Genomic DNA, 19039 nt, shown 5'->3' with positions numbered 1-19039 from the left:
GATCGGTTAAATCCAAAAAGAGGTCTTAACACCATAAACTCTGAATCAACACCGATAATTTGCCGTCGCGGACAAATCACGAAAGCATATTCAAAACCACATTCCGAATTCAGGCAGGTTGTTACACAGTATCAATATCCAAAATCAAAGAAACAATTGAATATCGTAAAAGTATTTATGAAAATAATTTAGGGACCCCCCTGCCTCCGTCACAGAGGTCGCATAAATCTCCGTCTTTATCTTTGAATAGATCTTGAAAAGGTACAACTAGGACAGTTGCTATTACTTTCGACTAAGGCTTGGTTGATACCTGATAATCTCTTGGGCTTAGATGTTCTGATAACAAAGATTTAGCAGCCCCCCCCCCCTAAGATGGACGGATCAGGTGCTGATCCCAAAAGTCAACTTTAGGACAATACCTTAATCTTCCTATTGCGAGGTAAGGTAGGGGAACCTGTAGTTTTCTCTTTGGAATAAGTGAGAATAATTGATGAATTCGCTGAGGGACCAGTCTGTGTCAACCCCAATTTTGAATTTCTCGATGTTGTCTGCAGATAGGCAGTTCCATGCTGTTAAATAATTTATACTGTCCACCATTTTTAATATAAAGTGACTACCTCTTAAAGTAATTGCCCTGATGGCAAGAATTTAGGACTCCTGCTCCCCCCGGATTGGGTGCAAACTCTCAAAAGGTGCAGCTACTATGCTTATCTTACATCCCACCAACTTTGGTAATATCCCAAAAACCGTTGTGCTAGATGTCTCAGAATGGGTACCTCTCTGCTATTTATTGTGATGACAAGAATTTAGGGACCTCTCTTCTTTCTCTCTCCACGAAGGCTGTGTCTGGTCTAAAAAGACCTAACTAGGACCCTAGATCTGAACTTTAACAACGCTTGGTTGATAAATCACCACCTTTTTTGTAGATAACAGGGATATATGAATCTAGGACCCCCTTCCCCTCACACAGAAGGTAAATAATGTCAGACAACCAAAAGGCTTAGCTAAGGTACTTGCTCTTACATCCCACAAAGTTTGATTGAGATCTGGTAGATCCTTTTGGTATACGCTTCAATGACAAAGACTGACCTCCCCCCCCCCAGGGGATGGACCAGGTAAGGACCCATCCACCACCACACCACACCTCCTCCCAATCCATTCGACTAGATGTCTGACTTGCGAGAATTTACGGATCCTTCCGGCGAAAGGTTTAATCGAATTCTGATCCCAGAAAAAAAATACAACTAACACAATAGCTCCTACTTCCCACCAAGCATCCTTATACTAGCTCAAACGCTAGCTCAAATAGTTTAACCATAGAAACCGTTGTCATAATATGATGATAACATAAATTTCAGCAATAGAATTTTCTAGGGCTGTATACTCCTAGGAATTAAACGCGTTAGAGATAAAAGAAGAACTATTAACATTTAAAGTATTCCCTCGGGCGAGAAAAGTAGATGCAGCGATTTTTAGAAAAAAAAAATAGATGATAGTACCTTGATGCTCCTATGATACGAATTTTAAGGCCTCCTCCTTCCTCCTCATAGAGGTTGGATCTGGTATTGACCTCCAAAAACTAAACTATATGACTTACTCCTGCTTTCCTCAAATTTTATTGGAGATCCAATCTCTACTATTATATGTTCTAAATGCAAGAATTAGATGTCCCGAAGGCACAAGTAGTGCAGTACCTTTTCATTCTTATCAGAATTTGCTGAGAAAAGCATACCCTTCGGGCAGCTATGCACATAACGAGATTCCAAAGACCCTCCTTCTTTCCCCTCACCCTTGACTCGGACTTGTTTCAGTCTACTTTCTTGGCCAATGAAGTGCTTCTATCTGATTTTCTCTTCTTTTTTTCCTGTAGGAAACATTGCTTGGAGATTGTATGATACATATGGTTTTCCATTTGACCTAACCCAACTAATGTGCGAAGAATGGGGACTAAGTGTGGATCAAGCAGTCTATGAAGAATGCAAAAAACAAGCTCAGGTAATCATTATTCGTTTTGCTTGCACTATGTGAGGAATCTCATTCCCAGGAGTTTGATTCTGGAGTGGGGGAAGGGTTCTACCAATGAGTTGATATTTTTTACCACTAAATGTTTGAAAATTTCCCTTGCAATTTTCCAAACGAAGATTGAAAATCCATGTTCTAGTTATCTGTTATTTAGTATATGTAGGAATTTGGCCTGCATCGTTTCTTGCATATAATTATAAAAAATAAGTTGTTTCAACTGAAAGTAAGGAACAACATTAAAACTTAAAACAAAACTGAAATTATTCTGTATATGAGGGGGGCTACATCTTCCTCAACCCTCACCCTTAATGCTAAATTATTAAAGTTTAAAAAAATACTTCTAAGTTAAATCCAACGGGCCTTGTGTTTGAGCAGTCTTTCTCAAACAATTGTGGTAAAAAGTCAAACTTTAGCGTAAAGAGTGAGGGTTGATAAAGGGGCAGTCCCCATCATATACGGAATTATTTCTGTTCGTTTTAGGTTTTACGATTTCTCCTTACTTTCATTAAAAAAAAATAGTTTTTATTTAACTTCCGATTATTTTTCCAATCTTGCCAGGAAATCCCCTTTCTTTCTCCCCGTGTAAAATTTCCCCCCAAATATGGCCATATGTTTCCCTTAACTAATACTATATGTTAGCAATGAACAAATCGCGTAACTTTGCGCCCTATCCCCAGGGACTGTGGGAGTTATGTTATCCCCAAAGGCATATTTATTATTTTTTTCAACAGCGCTGAATCAAATGGCTATCTCAAGATTTTAATCAGATGTCTTTGCAACAAAAGGGCGTGAGAGAGGGACTAGTTGCTCTTCTGTCTTTTTGGTCACTCAAAAAAGGCACTATAACCTACGATTTACGTTCGAATGAGTCGTTTTACGATCGTCTAGGACACTTGGTTTACGACTATCTCCCCCTTCAAAAAAGAGCAAAAACAGAATAAACACGCACATGTTATCTTCCTTCTGGAAAACAAATAAAAATTCACATTTCAGTAGATAGGAGCTTGAAACCTCTACAGTAGGCTCTATGAAATGCTGGATCTGATTGTGTGATTTTTATTAAGATTTCTTGACTTTGTGGGAGTGTTTTCCCAGGCAAATTTTCTCAAGCTCGTAGCTTTTGATCGGTAACATAACTAATGAACTTAATGATATATTTAGAAATAGGAGAGAAGGCTAATTCTTCTTTGTATTCATTATTATCAAAATTCCGTTCATTAGAGTATCAGTTTCTATTGGGCGGAGTCATTCTTTACTTACAGTTCGTTACCACGACTAGTTTGATTGAAGCACGTATTATTAGGCGTTCTAATTACTTTTGATGATGGAAACCCAGGCTAGAACGTACATATGGTAATTTTTTTTTTTAAGAATGATTCTCTTTTATCAGATAGCTTAAGTGTGCCAATGTCAACATTATGGGAAAATTGTAATTTTTCTCTCCCCCTTCCCCCGCGTCCTACCTATGATTTTACCATAATCATGCTTGTCTAGCCGTGCTTGAGTCGTCCTAGCCGAGTGGTTAGTGCACTGGACCTGAAATCCAGAGAACAGAGGTTCGATTCCGGGTGTCGCTGATTATTTGGTTTGGAACGGGGGTTAATGGTGTGTCTCTGTAAGCTCAGCCATAGGCGACACAGTTCTAAATGAGTACCTGGAGAAATACACTGTGAGAAAAACACTGGAAGCGTCGGATGATTTGCCCCCAGCCACGCATTGCACTCCAGGCCGGAGGCAGTGAATCAGGAGGCCGGTACCTGCTCAACGCAGACAATTGGTTAGCATGAGAAAAAGTTTTTAAGTGCTTTTCGCCGCCAGAATCTGGGTTCATGCTTTACATGCATGCGAGAAATAGTTCAGAAAAAAAAAGAAAAAAACCCAAATTTCATAGAAAAGCAAAAAAATCATAATCCGAATTAGGGATTTAAACGTTAATTTTTAAGAATTATTTCGTAGAAATTTAGAAAAGATACTGATAATTCCGTAGAAGTTTACTTCTTGGAGCTAGGACAGCTTTGCCTCTGTTTTTACTGTTTAGTAGATTCGGAAAAAATGATTTGTTCCTGGAATATTATTGGAAATTTTACAAACACCAGTGAAATTGTTCTTCTCCATGTCATTGTCCCAAAAAAAGCCTGAATTTCATTTCTATGCCATTTTTTGAGCTATGAAAAAGTGATAAGAAGAGACAGAGAGAAAATCAAATTCATAAAAACTGTAATTTTGTTCTGCTCCACAATGAGGTTAATGCTTGTAACTCATTAAGTATTAGTTTTAATCAAAATTTATTCTGAAAACTGGCTTTTTGAAAGTTAGATTTTTGAGTCTCTGAAAAGGCTCAATACGTTTCAAAATATTATTTCTCTTATAAATTCTTTGTTTACAGCTGCTTTCTCAGGGTAAAGGATCGGGCATCGAAGACACAATTAGTTTCGATGTCCACTCAATTACAGAACTTCAAGATAAGATGAAACTCCCTCCTACTGATGATTCCTCAAAATACAGTTATCAAGTCAGGAACAATGATGCTGGTGTCTATGGTAACATTCTCTAGTCTCTCTTTCCCTCCTTCTCCCTCTCTCTTTCTCTTTCGTTTTTTGTTTCTTCCTTTCTTTATTTTATTTATTTGTTATAATTTTTAGACTTTGTTATGATGCAATGCAATAGCCAGAGTTTTACTCCTTTACCATATTTTTTTTTTTACTTGAAATTTTAAGCTAACTCTTATAAATGAACTAGTTATTGTTAAAGTTAATTAAAAAAAACATTAATTCTAACTCTCGTGTTCAAAAAGAAGAATTGTTTCGGTGAAGTGCTGAAGATAAGAGTTAGAAATTGAGTTGCATATAAAGTGATTTAAAAAATTCTATTTTTTGCAAAGATTTTCCTTTTAAAGTATCTACTTTAAATTTTGCAATTTCGATGCCCCTCTCCTCTCTCTGAAAGGAAATGCTGATTGACTTCATAAGTCTTTTTTTGTTTTGAGTTAAAAAAAAAAAACTTCATTAAAAACTGTTTGAAAGAAAAGTAAAGAGCAATGTCTTAACCTGAACTTAGCAGAAATTGATAGTACAATAACTCAAACTTAAAATAAGCAGAAATTAATACCAAAGAATAAATGAAACCTAAAACCAAAAGAAATTAAGATGTGTAATTCAGTCAAACTTAAAACGATCAGAAATTACTATGAAAAAATAAACAAAACCTATTGTAAACAGATAGTATCACAATAAGAGTAGGGCTGTCGCCTCCTCCAACGCTCTAAAAGCTAGAGTTTTATTGGAAACGAACAAGCAATATCTTAAAACTATATAAATTTCTGACTTTCAGTTTAGTTTACTATTCTGAACAACATTTTTTCATTATTATTTTCCCTTTTGGTTCTATTTGTTTCAAAAATACAGATAAATGATGCCGAAACATAAAATTTAAAATCCCAGTGGGTAATTTTTGAAGCCATCTGTTTAGTTGGTGAAGAAATCTTTAGAATTGGCTCATAAAATTTTTGAATCAGCTCTATAATTTTAAGTCGTATTGGCTATTCATTTTAATTCCCGTTCGTTTCACGTATCTTTATTCAACTATATTAATAATAATTATTTTCCTTTTAAGGAAAAGGAAGAAGTAACTATTACTTAATATATTATTTTATTCCTATTCGTTTTAGGTTTAGCTTTTCTCTGAAACACTTTTTTCGTCAACCCTTATAAAAAATGTCTTTTGATTGACATAGTGTTATATTGTGCTAATTTCAGGATTGTTTGGTTGTTGTTTTAAGTTTTGTTTAGGTTTTCAAGCTTTGCTGCTTAACTACGAGTAATTTTATTTAAGCTCGTTTTGCGTCGGGTCAGGATTGAGTCAGTGATTGACTAGTTTTTGCTTGAATTGCCTCGTTTTCTCACCATGACGGCAAAATTTCGCACTCTGGATTGTTTTTACACTGGATCAGGAATTGGCCTATTTTCCGCCTATTCTGGACTTTGGTTGTTTCCGCACCGAATCAGTCTCTATCCATGTTGAAAAATTCAGCGTTTTGGACTTACTCAATTTCTGCATCGAGTCAGTTTGTAGCGTGGACTTAGTTTGTTTTGGTACCAAGTCAAGACTTGTCTTATTTTGCACCAAGTTTTGACCGGCCAACTTTCTGCCCTTCAATCAAGGCAGTTGTTCCGGTTTAAGAAAGTTGCAAACGTCTGCCTTTCTACTAAGAATTTGGTGGTGAAGAGAATGGGGCTTAGGTTGGAAAAGGTGAAGACCTCTTGGCCCAATTTCCACATTCGGTTGTTCACTTGGCTCTCACCAAACCATATTTTTAAAGATAGTAAGAAAAAGTCAGATTTTTTTCTGTTTAGGCAAAGAAACTACTTGACATAGAACAAAAATCTGTATTTCTGGCAACAAAAGCTGCACGATATTGTTTTCTATCTTTTCCTGTTCCTATTCATTAGCAAGATTGATTTTCTTTCTTCTTTTTTTTCGCTTCGTTACTTATGGCTGATGGAATCTTTAATTGTTTCATGACAATACGGTTGCTGTTTTAGTATTCCAGATTTATTACTTCTTCAGTGGATGACTGTCTAGAGTAAAGGACGATAAACTTGGACTTGGCTCAGTGACGGTTCTGGCCTTTCTTGTACCCAGGGCAACATCTTGATTAGCGCCCCTCCCCTGTCTACCACAAAAATGTCAGGTCAAATACTAGCCAAATTTGCATTTATTAACGCAATTACTTTTACTTTATTGATCAATTAATAATTTTAAATACTTTTTTTTTAATTTGTAATTTTAATTGTTTAATCATTATTGATTATTTTAATTTAAGTACTTTAAGTACTATTTTTTTATAGTTTTTATTCATTTTTATTTTATTAATCAGTCAGTACTTTGTTAGTTATTATCATTTATTAACTGCACATTCTGCTTTATTTTAAGACAAAATAAAATTCAAAAAATTATAAAATGATTATAACTGTTAGATTATTTACTTGACAGTTTGCGCCCCTAAAATTTATGCGCCCGGGGCAATTTCTCCCTCTGTCCCTTCCCTAAAACCGCCTTTGGCTTTGCTAAATGGATTTCTAGAGTATTCTGAATCTGATCAGCTTATGCTATTTGATGCTGGGCTCTTGATCAGCTCAACGCACTCCAGAAATACTTTTTGAAAGATGTCCCTTTTCATTCGCAATCCATGACGAATGGTAATCTAAGTCGAATGGCTACAAAAAAATGGACACTCGCAATGGGACATAAAAAAAGAATGGGACATGCGGAAAGATTTGCTGGAAAAACTTTTTTAAAATTAGACAAGGATCATTTTCCTGCCAATAAAATAACTCTAATCGACCTAGAACACGACCTGGAATTATTCTGGAACACTTTTGTTTCAGAATCAGCAATGAACAGCTATGTTTCAGCCTGGCTAAAAAAAAAGCTTGAACAGGAGCGAGCAAATACCAAAGGATAAGAAATCTTGACTAGAGTTCCCAATTCAGATATTTGCTGTCAAAGAAAACCAAAGGATAAACAATGGTTTTCGCAAGCATTACTAAAGACCGTTTTTCATAATATGTCTTTTTCTCGTTTGTGTTTTTTTTTTTATTATTTTGCAAATAAACAAAAAAAGGAAAAAAATAGGCGATTGGGCACTATGCTGACAATGAAAGCAGATGAAACAAGCAAAATCTTTCATAGCATTGGATAAGCTACAGTTTCTGAAGCTAATCTAGAAGCTACTGGCCAATGCCTTTTGATGCATTGAACTTAATTTTTTCTTCGACAGATAGCATTTTATCAGATCAGTTTTTTGTCAGAATTTCTAATGGGGAAAATCATTTATTTTGAAAATTTTATTGGTGTCCACCCTATACTCATCTAAACTCCTTAAATAATTTCGGCTTCTGTAAGTTGCAACGAGCCCACCTTTTCAACTGCAATAAGTATAAGATGCATCTGTGAAGAATATACAATATGTATAATCTGTGGCGCTTCTCCCAGGGACTCCCTCGGTCATGCTCTCAGTAGAAGCATATTTTTTGGAAATGTTTACCATTCTGAGTGAATAGCTATCTGGAAGCTTACATCCGATTGGGGGGGGGGCTGTAGGATGAGGGGGCGGGCGGGGTAGAAAATGCACATAAGAGAATCAATTGCTTTCACTTTTGACCTTAAAAAAGTACTAATTTATTTAATTTCCGACAGAATGAGTTTCCTCCCAAGATTCTACGACAATTTATTCTATACAAAGTTACTGGGGAAAAACATACAAAAGAAGAATAATCCCTGAAGGCTCATTGGTCTTAACTAATTCAGTCCCTCTGCATTAAATTTAATAAATAGGACGATTTCATTGAATTTTGTTCAGTATATTCCAGTGTGTAAGCTGTAGGTAAACTTTAAAGGTAACTTGTTTTTTCTTTTTAGAATTCGGGTCTTGCACTGCAAAAGTAGTTGCTTTGCGAGCAAATAAACAGTTTGTTAATGAGGTCACAAGTGGAGAAGAATGCGGAGTGCTTTTAGATCGAACTTGCTTTTATGCTGAAGCTGGTGGACAGATTTACGACACGGGGTTTATTACAAAACAGGAAGATGACGTAAATATTTTTTTTTTCTTTTTTTCCATTGCTAGAACTTCCAAACTAATACAGAGATCTTGTAGCTGCGGTGCTTGGATCTTGCACGTGACTAGCCGAAAGAAAATAGAAAACTGAACAAAACCTAGTATGTGAAGGTTAAACGTGAGTGAGGAATATAATTGAGAACTATCAGTGCTATAGACCCTATGGAACCTAGTAGGATTTAAATGGCTACACAAATTTCTTACTAACAGAAGGTTTGCTACCGACTGTAGCTTCCGATCCAAAGTAAAATCTGAAAAGTATAGATAGTTTAAGGATTTTTCTTGCCTAATCCTAGATGGCGTTGATTGTTTTTCTCTTAGAGTTATTCGGCTTCTTATTTTTCATTTTCTCGTAATCTTTGAGCCCGCGCCCTGGAAATCTCTTAGGGATTCTGTATCAGCTTTAAAAAGTGTCACTTGTTTAGTATCTTCAGAGAAGTAATGAAAAGAAAATTAGTTCTGTGTGAACTGGTTTGTTCTTCTTTTGTGTCTCTTTTAATTTTCTTTGTTTTGGTTTTTTAATGCTCCTCTGCAGTTCATGTCTCTGTGCCAAATATGAATTGTACGTTGGTATTGTTGATTGCGCCTGGAATTACACCCAGGCCAAGTTTTTGGTGGGTAATGAGTAATAGGCGGCAGTTCGTCACTCTTATTTTGGCGAAGTTTTTTTTTCTGGAACTTCCGGCCATTGAGTCTTGTGGGGGGGGGGGAATATGGTGACGTATTTGTCTTTTGTTTAGAGTTATTTTTGGATCTCTTTCACTCTGTCTGTTTTTCTTTCTCTTTGTCAAAGATTTCACCCGTTTTCTTGTTTTTCTTTCCTTTCCTTTACTTTTAAATTGAAAGGTAGCGCGGTTTAAGAAATCGTTTAGATTATTGAGTTTTCCTTATTTTATAAAGTAGTTTTGTCTGGAGAATTCTTGTCTGTTGGCAAGCCAACTAATCATACAGCTGTTAATTTTTTTTTTACTTCGAGACTTTTTTGTTTCTTCGTGACGTTTTTTTTAACCGATGTATTCTCTAACACTAGCGACGTAATATCAACTAATTGATATTGCCATGAATTTTGCTATAAAGGAAAATTATCTCTACTTAGGCTGTGACTATTCAGAATATGAATTGTAGAATTAATAATTCAATAACTCACTAAGCATTCATTCATATAATTATTTAGATACAGAATTTTTTATTCATATATAGTTAATTAAGGGTTCATATAATTAAGTATTCATTTAAGAATTCACTAATTATTCCTTAATAATGTAGCAAATTAGAAAACTGCTGGCAAAAATTGTTTGGTGCATGCACAATCACTGAAAGCTGTATAGTTACTTGGTAAATCAAGAAAAATTTTCTTAAAAACCAAGAAACAACATTGAATCCTCACTCTAATTTAGGAATGGTAAGGTAACCACGAAATTACTTGCTTTTCAAAGTTTGTGATCGCTATATGTTTCGTTGTAGTTTAACCATTTACTATTCCATTTATGGTAACAAGAAATATTGTTTTGGAACCAGCCATGTAAAGGTTTTTATTCAGTACACTTTCAATTGTTCCATTGTTTGTATGTTTTGTGACTTCAGCCTTAAAGGTCCTAGAAACCACTTAGATTGCTTTCATATAAATCATAGGGGTTTTTTTCTTACGTTTTTTTACTGCATAAGAGGGTTGATCTTGGCTCATATGCTGTTGGTCGGCTATTATAAAAGTAATAAAAGTAATAAAAACGTTTTTCAAATACTATTTGTTCCTGACATATTTTATAACTGTTCAGGGACCTTTAAGATACCTTTTCCTTGAATGTATTTTTTGGAGCGTTATAAAAAACATGTTTATTTTACTGTTTGACAATTTTATGATCAAACTTCACCCTTTATTCTGTCAATTTTATTTTGTATTCTTTAGCCAGGGTTGAGGTGGCTAGGGCATGTTGTGCAGATGAAGGATGACAGATTGCCGAAGATTGTTCTTTTCGGCCAACCGTCTAGGGCTAAACAGAAAGCAGGTCGTCCTCGTCTGGGGTGAGAGGACGTCATAAAGAAAGATTTTAAGGCAATGAGAAGTTCAGGGGAGAGCGTAAAAAAGGAATATTTGAATAGATTCGGATGGAGGAGGAGCGTGCGTAGCTGTGTTGGCCTCAGGCGGCTTGGTGCTGCGGTGAGTTGTTAGTAGTAGTAGTAGTAGTAGTAGTATTTTTTAGCCAGTTTTAAGTGTGTTTTTTTTTTTATATATATATATTATTATTATTATTACTCTGAAATCAGAATTGGCTTTTCGGGGTTTGTGATAACACATTTTTAAAATTGATATCTTATGTAACTCTTTTAAAACCCTTTAAGACTAACGTCCAGTTAAACCAGACTTTCGGTGCAGTAAGTCAGCTTGTGGTATCAAGAGACTCCGACCTCCTCTTTTTTAAAAGAACCAATTGGGTTAACGGAAAGCAGGTCTCCCGCGGCTGGGGTGGGAAGATGTCATAAAGAAAGATTTGAGGTAAATGGGAACCAGGGACGGTCTAAAGAGGGAGGCTTTGAATAGATTGGGATGGAGGAGAAGCGAGCGTGGCTGTGTTGGCCTCAGGCAGCTTGGTGCTGCGGTGAGTTGTTAGTAGTTGTAGTAATTCCCTTATCATTAGCTGTAGAGGGGGAACAAATCAACGCAAGTTTTAATTTAAATTAATTAGTTTATCATAATTGCTTTATGAACCTTTATTGGAATCAAATATGTAAGCACAATTTCAGCTGAATCGGACAAAGAAAGTGAATAAAATATTGATTAGAATTTAACTTCGACCTGTAGACCTTATGAGTACTAATCACTTATTGCTCAGGTAAATGTATTCTAGGGAACGGAATGTGTGGTGAATAACGTCCAGGCTCGTGGCGGCTATGTTTTACATATCTGTAAAACTGAAGGGAAGTTACAGGTCGGCGATGCTGTCAACCTCTCAATTGATACTGACAGAAGGAGGCTTATTATGGGCAATCACACTGGCACGCACATCTTGAACTTCGCGCTGATGAAGACTCTTGGCGATGAAGTTGACCAAAAGGGTTCGCTGGTAGCGCCTGACAGGCTGCGCTTTGACTTTTCAAAGAAGGTATTAAAGCGTTCTCGTGCTATTAATGTTTTTTTTTTTTTTTTTTTTTTTTTTTTTTTTTTTTTTTTATGGCAGCTAAAATGCTACGAAATTACTCAAAATATACGCTAAATAAAATAAAAAATTTTCGCTTAGTCATCTTGCATTTTTTAGAAGAATTCCTTTTAAGTACTTTTCAAGTATATTTCGTATTTAGCTGATTCAAATATAATTAGAAGTAATTTGCAATCTCGATATGGCTATTCATTCATGAACTGTAGGAATATAATCTGGAAACGATAGTTCCCTGTACATTTGAGATTCTGTTTTATTTTGCAATCCATTAATATTCTCTGTAGATATAAAGGGGGTAGTGGTGGCACTCCTCTCTTGTTGCCCTTGGGAATATTAGGCACAAGTAGGGGTCCCCTTCTGCTAATTTTAGTCACCGTCCAGCCACTGGGGAGTCTGCCCAGTGGCTGATAATGAACTAGGATATTTTTGGAATATGGTGCCGTCAGTGGATGGACTATAGGCAGTAATGGCTGCTAATATCATGCATGGAGGAGGTCGGTCAATCCTCCTGGATATTTAAAGTGTCGAATGTAATACAAGAAAAGATGACTCGAGGAGCAATCCAAGGTGGGAAAAAGAAGACCTAAATGTTGGTATTTATAAATCTTAACAGCCTCTTTGTAGAGCTGGATAATTTCACACGACAAAGGTATTATCCAGCACTACAGAGAGGTTGTTAAAATTTATGAATGCCACCGTTTAAGTCTAGCTTTGAAGAGAGATACCGGTGATTTAAGAATAAATAACTCATATTTCGGCTTTCTCAAAGAGAAGCAAATACCTTAGTTATCCCTGAAATAAACCTTGAACCACCTTCACATTCACATAATCAAACGCGTCATCAACCACTTCTCAAAGGGTATCTGTAAGGAATGCATTTATTAAAATTCGAAATCAAATTACAAAATTCTCCAACTTCTTTAATTGCTGATTCGTTTCTTTTTAATGTATGATTTTTTTTTTTTTTATTTGCCAGTTGTTCGCTAGTATCTGTAGATGACAGTTACAATTTTTTGGATTTTGTGAAAATCGCGGGTATTGTGAAGGACTCGCTTTATGGCTATTAAATATTTGGTTTTAATTCTTTTAATTTCGGCTTTTATTGAATTTTATTCATCTGTCAATTTTGTTTTTTCATTGTTTTTTATGGGTTTTGTTTTTTCACGTTGACTTTCCGCGTTTGCTTTTGGTTTTTTCTTTGTCTTTTTTGGCATTTTCCTTAAAATTTTTTTTTTGTTCAAGCTGAAGAAGAGAAGCGGTTGTCCTTTCTAAATATTTCCTTGTGTGTTTTTTGTAGTATTTTCGTTTGGCCTAAAAAACCCCATTTTTGATCGTCATATAATGACGCAAACCGTTATTGCAAGTTCGATATTATAAATGCTGTATTTCTATGTATATTATATATATATATATATATATATATATATATATATATATATATATATATATATATATATATATATATATATATATATATATATTTCAACCTTGAATTGAAAAATTTATTAAAAAGTAGGTGACACTGGAATAAGTAAGTTAAAACAAAATCTTCTCAGGTCAAGGAAAAGAAAAAAAAGACCTCATTATCCCTCCTTGGTTATTAGACTATCGCCAGTTATCTCATTTCTGCTATTCAGAGCAAGTAGGCTAGTATTCAGTGCTTTTTTTTTTTTTTTTTTTTTTTTTTTTTTTTTTTTATAGAGTGCTATGACAACAAAGCAGATACAGGAAACTGAATTGAAATCGCAAGAAGTTATCAAGCAAAACCATGAAATCTACTTCAAAGATTCTAATCTCTCCACTGCCAAGATCATTCAAGGCCTACGTGCTGTCTTTGGGGAAACATATCCTGATCCAGTTCGAGTCGTGTCCATTGGCGTACCAGTGGAAAAACTAGAGGCTGACCCCAATAGCCCAATTGGACTTAATACATCAATTGAATTTTGTGGTGGAACGTAATTATCTTTCTTTCTTTCATACTTCTTAAATATGGTTGTCTGTCTCTGAAAATGAATGCACAGCTATTTTTTTGTTCTCTCTGTGGAGACTTTATTGTGTCCATGGGTAATAGACTCTTTTCTCAGACTAGTTTTCTATTTTAGTTTGTTGTGTGACTAGTGTCTCTTTTCCACTTTTGGCTGATCTAATGAGCATGTGGCCATGTTTTACTGGTTCCGAATCTGTAACACCTTCCATTTCAATTAGAGCCAGTTACCTTATCTCGAAGCCTATTATAAGAAATGCATGAAAGTGATCTCCACAAAAAAAAAGACTAAAATGCAGATACGAGGTTTTCTCTGTCCATTTGCGATATAAATTACCCTCCCCCCCCCCAAATGAACCCAAAATACTGTGTTCGGGCCTGTTGCTAACAAGGCTAAAGCAGGCAATTTTGCGTGTCTTATTTTAATTTCATTATTGTAATTATTTTAATTTACAATTTAAATTTCAGGCTTTTATCTGCCTTTTTTAGCTTATTTTTTTCTCCGTTTTTGCTAACGAAATGCTTATGAAGTGGGGTTTTTTTTTAATTCTTTAAAGCAATATTTAACACGCATTGTGTCTTTTGGCAGGCATCTTCACAACTCGAGTCACGTTGGTGATTTTGTAATAGCAAGCGAAGAAGCTATAGCCAAAGGTATTCGCCGTATTGTGGCGCTTACTGGTCCTGAAGCTACCAAAGCCATTAAAAAAGCAGATCGTCTGTTAGCCAATGTTAGGGAGTTGGCTGAAGAAGCCGCAGTAACTCAAAGTCCTAAAGAGGCTTGGAAGAAGGTATGATTCTTTTAAAGTTGAGATTTGTTTCTATGCATTTTCTTTCTGTCATTTTTTGCTGTTATGTGGATCCTTTTAGCTAATTGTACGTTTTGAGCATCCGAATGAATGGACTGCCGTTTCTTTTTGTGAAAAAAAATTCAATAAGGTTTTCATGAACCTTGGTTTTATAGTTTATTTGTATGAGCTCGGAATCTTTAAATGCCTTGTTCTTGAGAGATTGATTTTGTCTGGGTTATGAGGGATGGGAAGAATATCTTGTTGCGATGTTTCGTTATTACTCAACATTTGAAGTGAAAGAAAAGGATAGTAATACCTCTGAGTATGCCCAAATTTTTCTTTCTGAGATAAATATGAATGTTTTTGAGGCATTGCTTAGACGGAATATTCAAACAAACGTCTGTAAACAGCAATTTTTTTCCTATTTTGGACAAGTTATTCTGCTTCTACTGCTGATTGCTCATCACAGCGCCAAGCTGCATGAGGCCGACAAAGCTACGCACGCTACTCCATCAGCCAACTCTGTTCAGTAGCTCCTTCTTCCCTTCCTTCTGAAAAGGGAACTGAAAATGATCCGGTTGTCAGATATTTTTAAAAATCTGATAAATATTCAAAAATTTGATAATCAATAGATTTGTGAATCACAGTTCAGTTTTACTTGTCAAAGTAAAAAGAGTAGAAAATTGATACCTAAATAAAACTTCTTAAATGTCATTGGGTAATTTTTACAGCAATCGGTTTAGTTTGCTGAAGTAAAATTTTTAATTCGTCAGTTGATTTTTCAAGTACTTGAAAGGAATGAATTGAAAGAGGAGAAAATGTTAATGAAAAACTATTATCTGTTAAGCTAGTAAAACTAAATCAGTTTTTTCTATTTTAGTGCACCTATTGTTGACGACTCAATGCAGCACCAAACCGCCTGAGGCCAACACGTCTGTGCTTGGTCTTTTTCTGTCCCAATCTGTTCAGTTTTTCACTCTTTCCATGTCCCATGAATTTCCCGTTTCCTTTAATGCTTTTCTCATGACCTATTCTTACCTCGCTAGGACATCCTGCTTTTTGTTTGCCCTAGCCTGAATAGTCAAAAGCACAATATTTGACAGCACATCATTCTTCATCTGTAAAATATGACTGAACCATCCTAACCTTCCTTTCAGTTTCTCTATAGAAAGTCATATTGAACCGTACAATTGGGTTGTAGCACTTGCCGTAGATGGCAGTATATTGAAACGAGCACCTACCCTTAGATGATTCACTTTGGAAACTTCTAGCTTACCTTCATCAGTTTTTCGAATTGCCTACAATTTAAAGTCGTGCTTCCAAGCCACATGGTTATAACAATGAATCGCAAACGTTGCTCTCGGAAAATATTTCTTAAAATTTATTCGGTATTACATTTCTGTTTTAGCTGTGTTTTATATTAGCAATGTCCAAATAAGTCTCGACGCATATTAGCGTGTTTGGGACGACCCAAAAAAAGGGACACTTCAACAACTAATACACTTCCTCGGAGAAAAAAGTCTCTGACTCCTAGTCCCCTCCCTCGCTCTTACTAAACAATTAATCAACATTCTAAAGATAATATATTTCTCCAGGGAACTTAAAGGAATCCCACACTCATACTCTATTATTCATCATTCTTCCTTTCATATACCGACACTCACCTCAATCAACCCACAAATCAATTTCTCTTTTTAGTACTCACAAACATATTGTGTTAAATATAATTCAAAAGAAATACAAGCAAGGTATTCTTTGTTTTTTAAGTTTAGATAGTTTGTATCAATATTGTTTTTCTTCCTTTTTTCTTCCCTTCCCCTTTTCATTTTTTTTTTTTTTTTAAGGTATTTGAACTTACAAAGGAAGTATCTCAAGCGGTTATTCCTTACTGGAGAAAAGAAAAAATGCGTAATGACCTCAAAGTTCTGAAGAAGAGCTTGGATGATCGAGAACGAGCAGCTCGTGCTGCCATCTCAGCTGCTGCCGTTGAAGCTTCCAAAAAAATTGCTGAGGTATAGTAAAGTACCGCTTTATTTATAAAAAGACGAATAACCTAAAAACCAAGTTCAAAATTTTTCAAAAGATTTATCAGTAAAATAGACAATTGAGATTGTTGTAGAAAGTACAAAAGATCAAATAAAATCGAAAATAAACGTTTTATATGATGACAAAACAAATAAAGGACTACGAAACTGATCTGCTACTACTAATTGTGGTGAAAACTCATCGTAGTACCATGTTACTTGAGGCAAAACCTGCGTACACTCCTCTTGTGAGGTCAATTGGGAAGAGGGAGGGTATTTGCCCCCCTCCCCACAGGTTTAAAAAAATTCTTGTTCTGGGGAGTATTTCCAATGAAAATTCTTTTTTAAACTTGCATTTGACAAAATGAGAAAAATGACTAATTTGCCTTCCTCCTAGATCTAGCATTCGTTTTGCCCCCCTCTCCCCTGTCTAAATTCTCGTGAATTGACGCCATGGCACTTCTTCTTGACCCCTGTGTATCCTCTTTGCACTCCGTTCGAGGACCAGCTGTTTTTCGACTGACCTACGACTGATTTTTATAAGTCAATTATTCTTTAGCAGTAAGATGTGGTCAATCAATCTTAACATTTCCTTCACTGTAGTCCTTGAAAGTTCGACCAAACCACATCTTTTGTAGAGTTTACTGTTTGACTTAAGGTCATTCAGACGAGGTCCTAAAAATATCCTTTGATAAGAAAAAGATAATCCTTTGTAAATATGTTCAGCGAAAATTTGAATTCCTCTCAAGCTAGTGCAATTGTTATTATTTATTGAAAACCCGTCTTCATGCAAATAAAAATGACGGCCTACTACAAAGAGAAAATGACGGAGCACTAGAAGTCGGCTCCAAGCATGTCTTGAAATCTTTTGGTTGTGTTTTTTCACAAGTTTAGCAACGGCTATAGTAGGAACTGCTATGCGTAGACTATTGATGACTTTGAATTGTGTCTCGAAATTGGATATCTAAGTAGGTATTTTGCGAAACGGAAGAAAGAACTGGCTATAATAGAGGGGAGAATACGCCTGTCTTTGTGTATGGAGCAACTAAAAGCTGGGAACAGGGATGTCTTTGTAAATTTATTGATCACGGGAGGGGTGAACAGACGGGGATGGGGGGGGGCTGTTTCATTGTCTCTTTTCAGAATATCAAGAATTTATAATCTTCCTCTTTTTTCTATCTTTTTATATTTTTTCTATTTTTTATTAATAATATATCATATATGTATTCTTTTTATGCTCGGATTTTTCTTATTTCAGCTTTTTTATATTTTTTTTTCTTGCTCTTTCTATGCTATCTGTAGAACATATTCAAGTCAAAGCTTTTTTTTCTATTTTATGAATTTATTACTTCCATTATTTGCTGTTGATTTGCAGTTGATATGAAGTGTGTTATGGAACAAAAAATTCGGGGTTCCTGCTTGAAGCTCAGCAACAGGGGCTTTTGCAAAACACTATTTTATTTTTGGTTTTCATGGGCAACAACCAACACAAAATGGCCCTAGATACCTATTTGACGCCTATTGAGAGAACGTAACAAATGAAAAATAAAACTATTTGATTAACAGTTTTGAAGTTTAATGATAATATTTGCTCCCCTAATTAGCTTTGTCTTTTCTATTTTGCAGGAGAATAAAGGAGCGCCTTTCCTTGTTCGCGCATTACATGCTTTCAATGACTCAAAGGCCCTGGACGGTGCACTAAAAGCAGTCAAAGCCATATCCCCCTCGACTGCTGCCATGTTCCTGAGTGTTGACCCAGATACCAACAAAATTTTGGCTCTCTGCTCATCTTCTAAGGTTAGTTTCTGTCTTCTTCTTGCTTCTTTCTTTCTTCTTTTTGTTCCCCTTGTCAAAATATATCATTTCCATAAAAAATTATTATCTCCCTCTTATAGAGAATTAGAATGGATAGCTAGATTATTTAGATTGCACGGGTTATTCTAATTTCGAGACCTGCCCTAAGAGTTTTTTAGTCCAAAAAATGTACCTAGGCGCATTACGTGCAAGAGCACATGTCCAAAAAGAATTTATATGTGGAAGTCAACTTTTTGCGTTGTTCATTATATAGTTGCATTTTGTCATTGATAAGATTAACTTTTTTGTTGAAAGCCGAGAGTATAACAAACTAAGAGATTAAAAGGTGCAAAAACGGGAGCAAGGCCGTATCCAGGGGGAGGGGAGTGTTATCAGATGGATATGATTCCCTCCCGCCACCGCCAAAAAAAAATAAAAAAATTGACCGGCTCATAAGAAAAAGTAACATAATTGCACAGAAATAAGTTTTGATGCAGTTAGTATTTTTTTTTGTACCCGCCCTTCTCTCCCTCTCCCCGAACGAAAAACCGGCCTTGAAACAGCCCAAACTAACGTGGGGTGTTGCATCGTGTGTTTATATTTGGCTGTCTTATTTTTTAAGGAGATACTAAGATTTGTATAGTTTGTGACCA

General features: G+C 35.6%; 1 protein-coding gene across 1 annotated transcript in view; it reads left to right on the top strand.

Annotated features, from left to right (window-relative positions):
• LOC148946122 (alanine--tRNA ligase, cytoplasmic-like) overlaps positions 1-19039 on the top strand; it is a 100027-nt gene that overhangs the window by 72288 nt on the left and 8700 nt on the right. Inside the window, exons 9-16 of the mRNA XM_089098134.1 lie at positions 1871-1995; positions 4409-4562; positions 8443-8612; positions 11485-11739; positions 13495-13748; positions 14367-14568; positions 16413-16580; positions 18219-18389. Coding sequence (XP_088954260.1) covers positions 1871-1995; positions 4409-4562; positions 8443-8612; positions 11485-11739; positions 13495-13748; positions 14367-14568; positions 16413-16580; positions 18219-18389 — 1499 coding nt within the window. The remainder of the gene's footprint in view (positions 1-1870; positions 1996-4408; positions 4563-8442; positions 8613-11484; positions 11740-13494; positions 13749-14366; positions 14569-16412; positions 16581-18218; positions 18390-19039) is intronic.

Source organism: Artemia sp. Qi Xiang Cuo, chromosome 12 (assembly GCF_049724085.1).
Source record: "Artemia sp. Qi Xiang Cuo chromosome 12, ASM4972408v1, whole genome shotgun sequence".
Classification (NCBI taxonomy): Eukaryota; Metazoa; Arthropoda; class Branchiopoda; order Anostraca; family Artemiidae; genus Artemia; species Artemia sp. Qi Xiang Cuo.
This window is presented reverse-complemented; position numbering and strand designations above follow the sequence as displayed.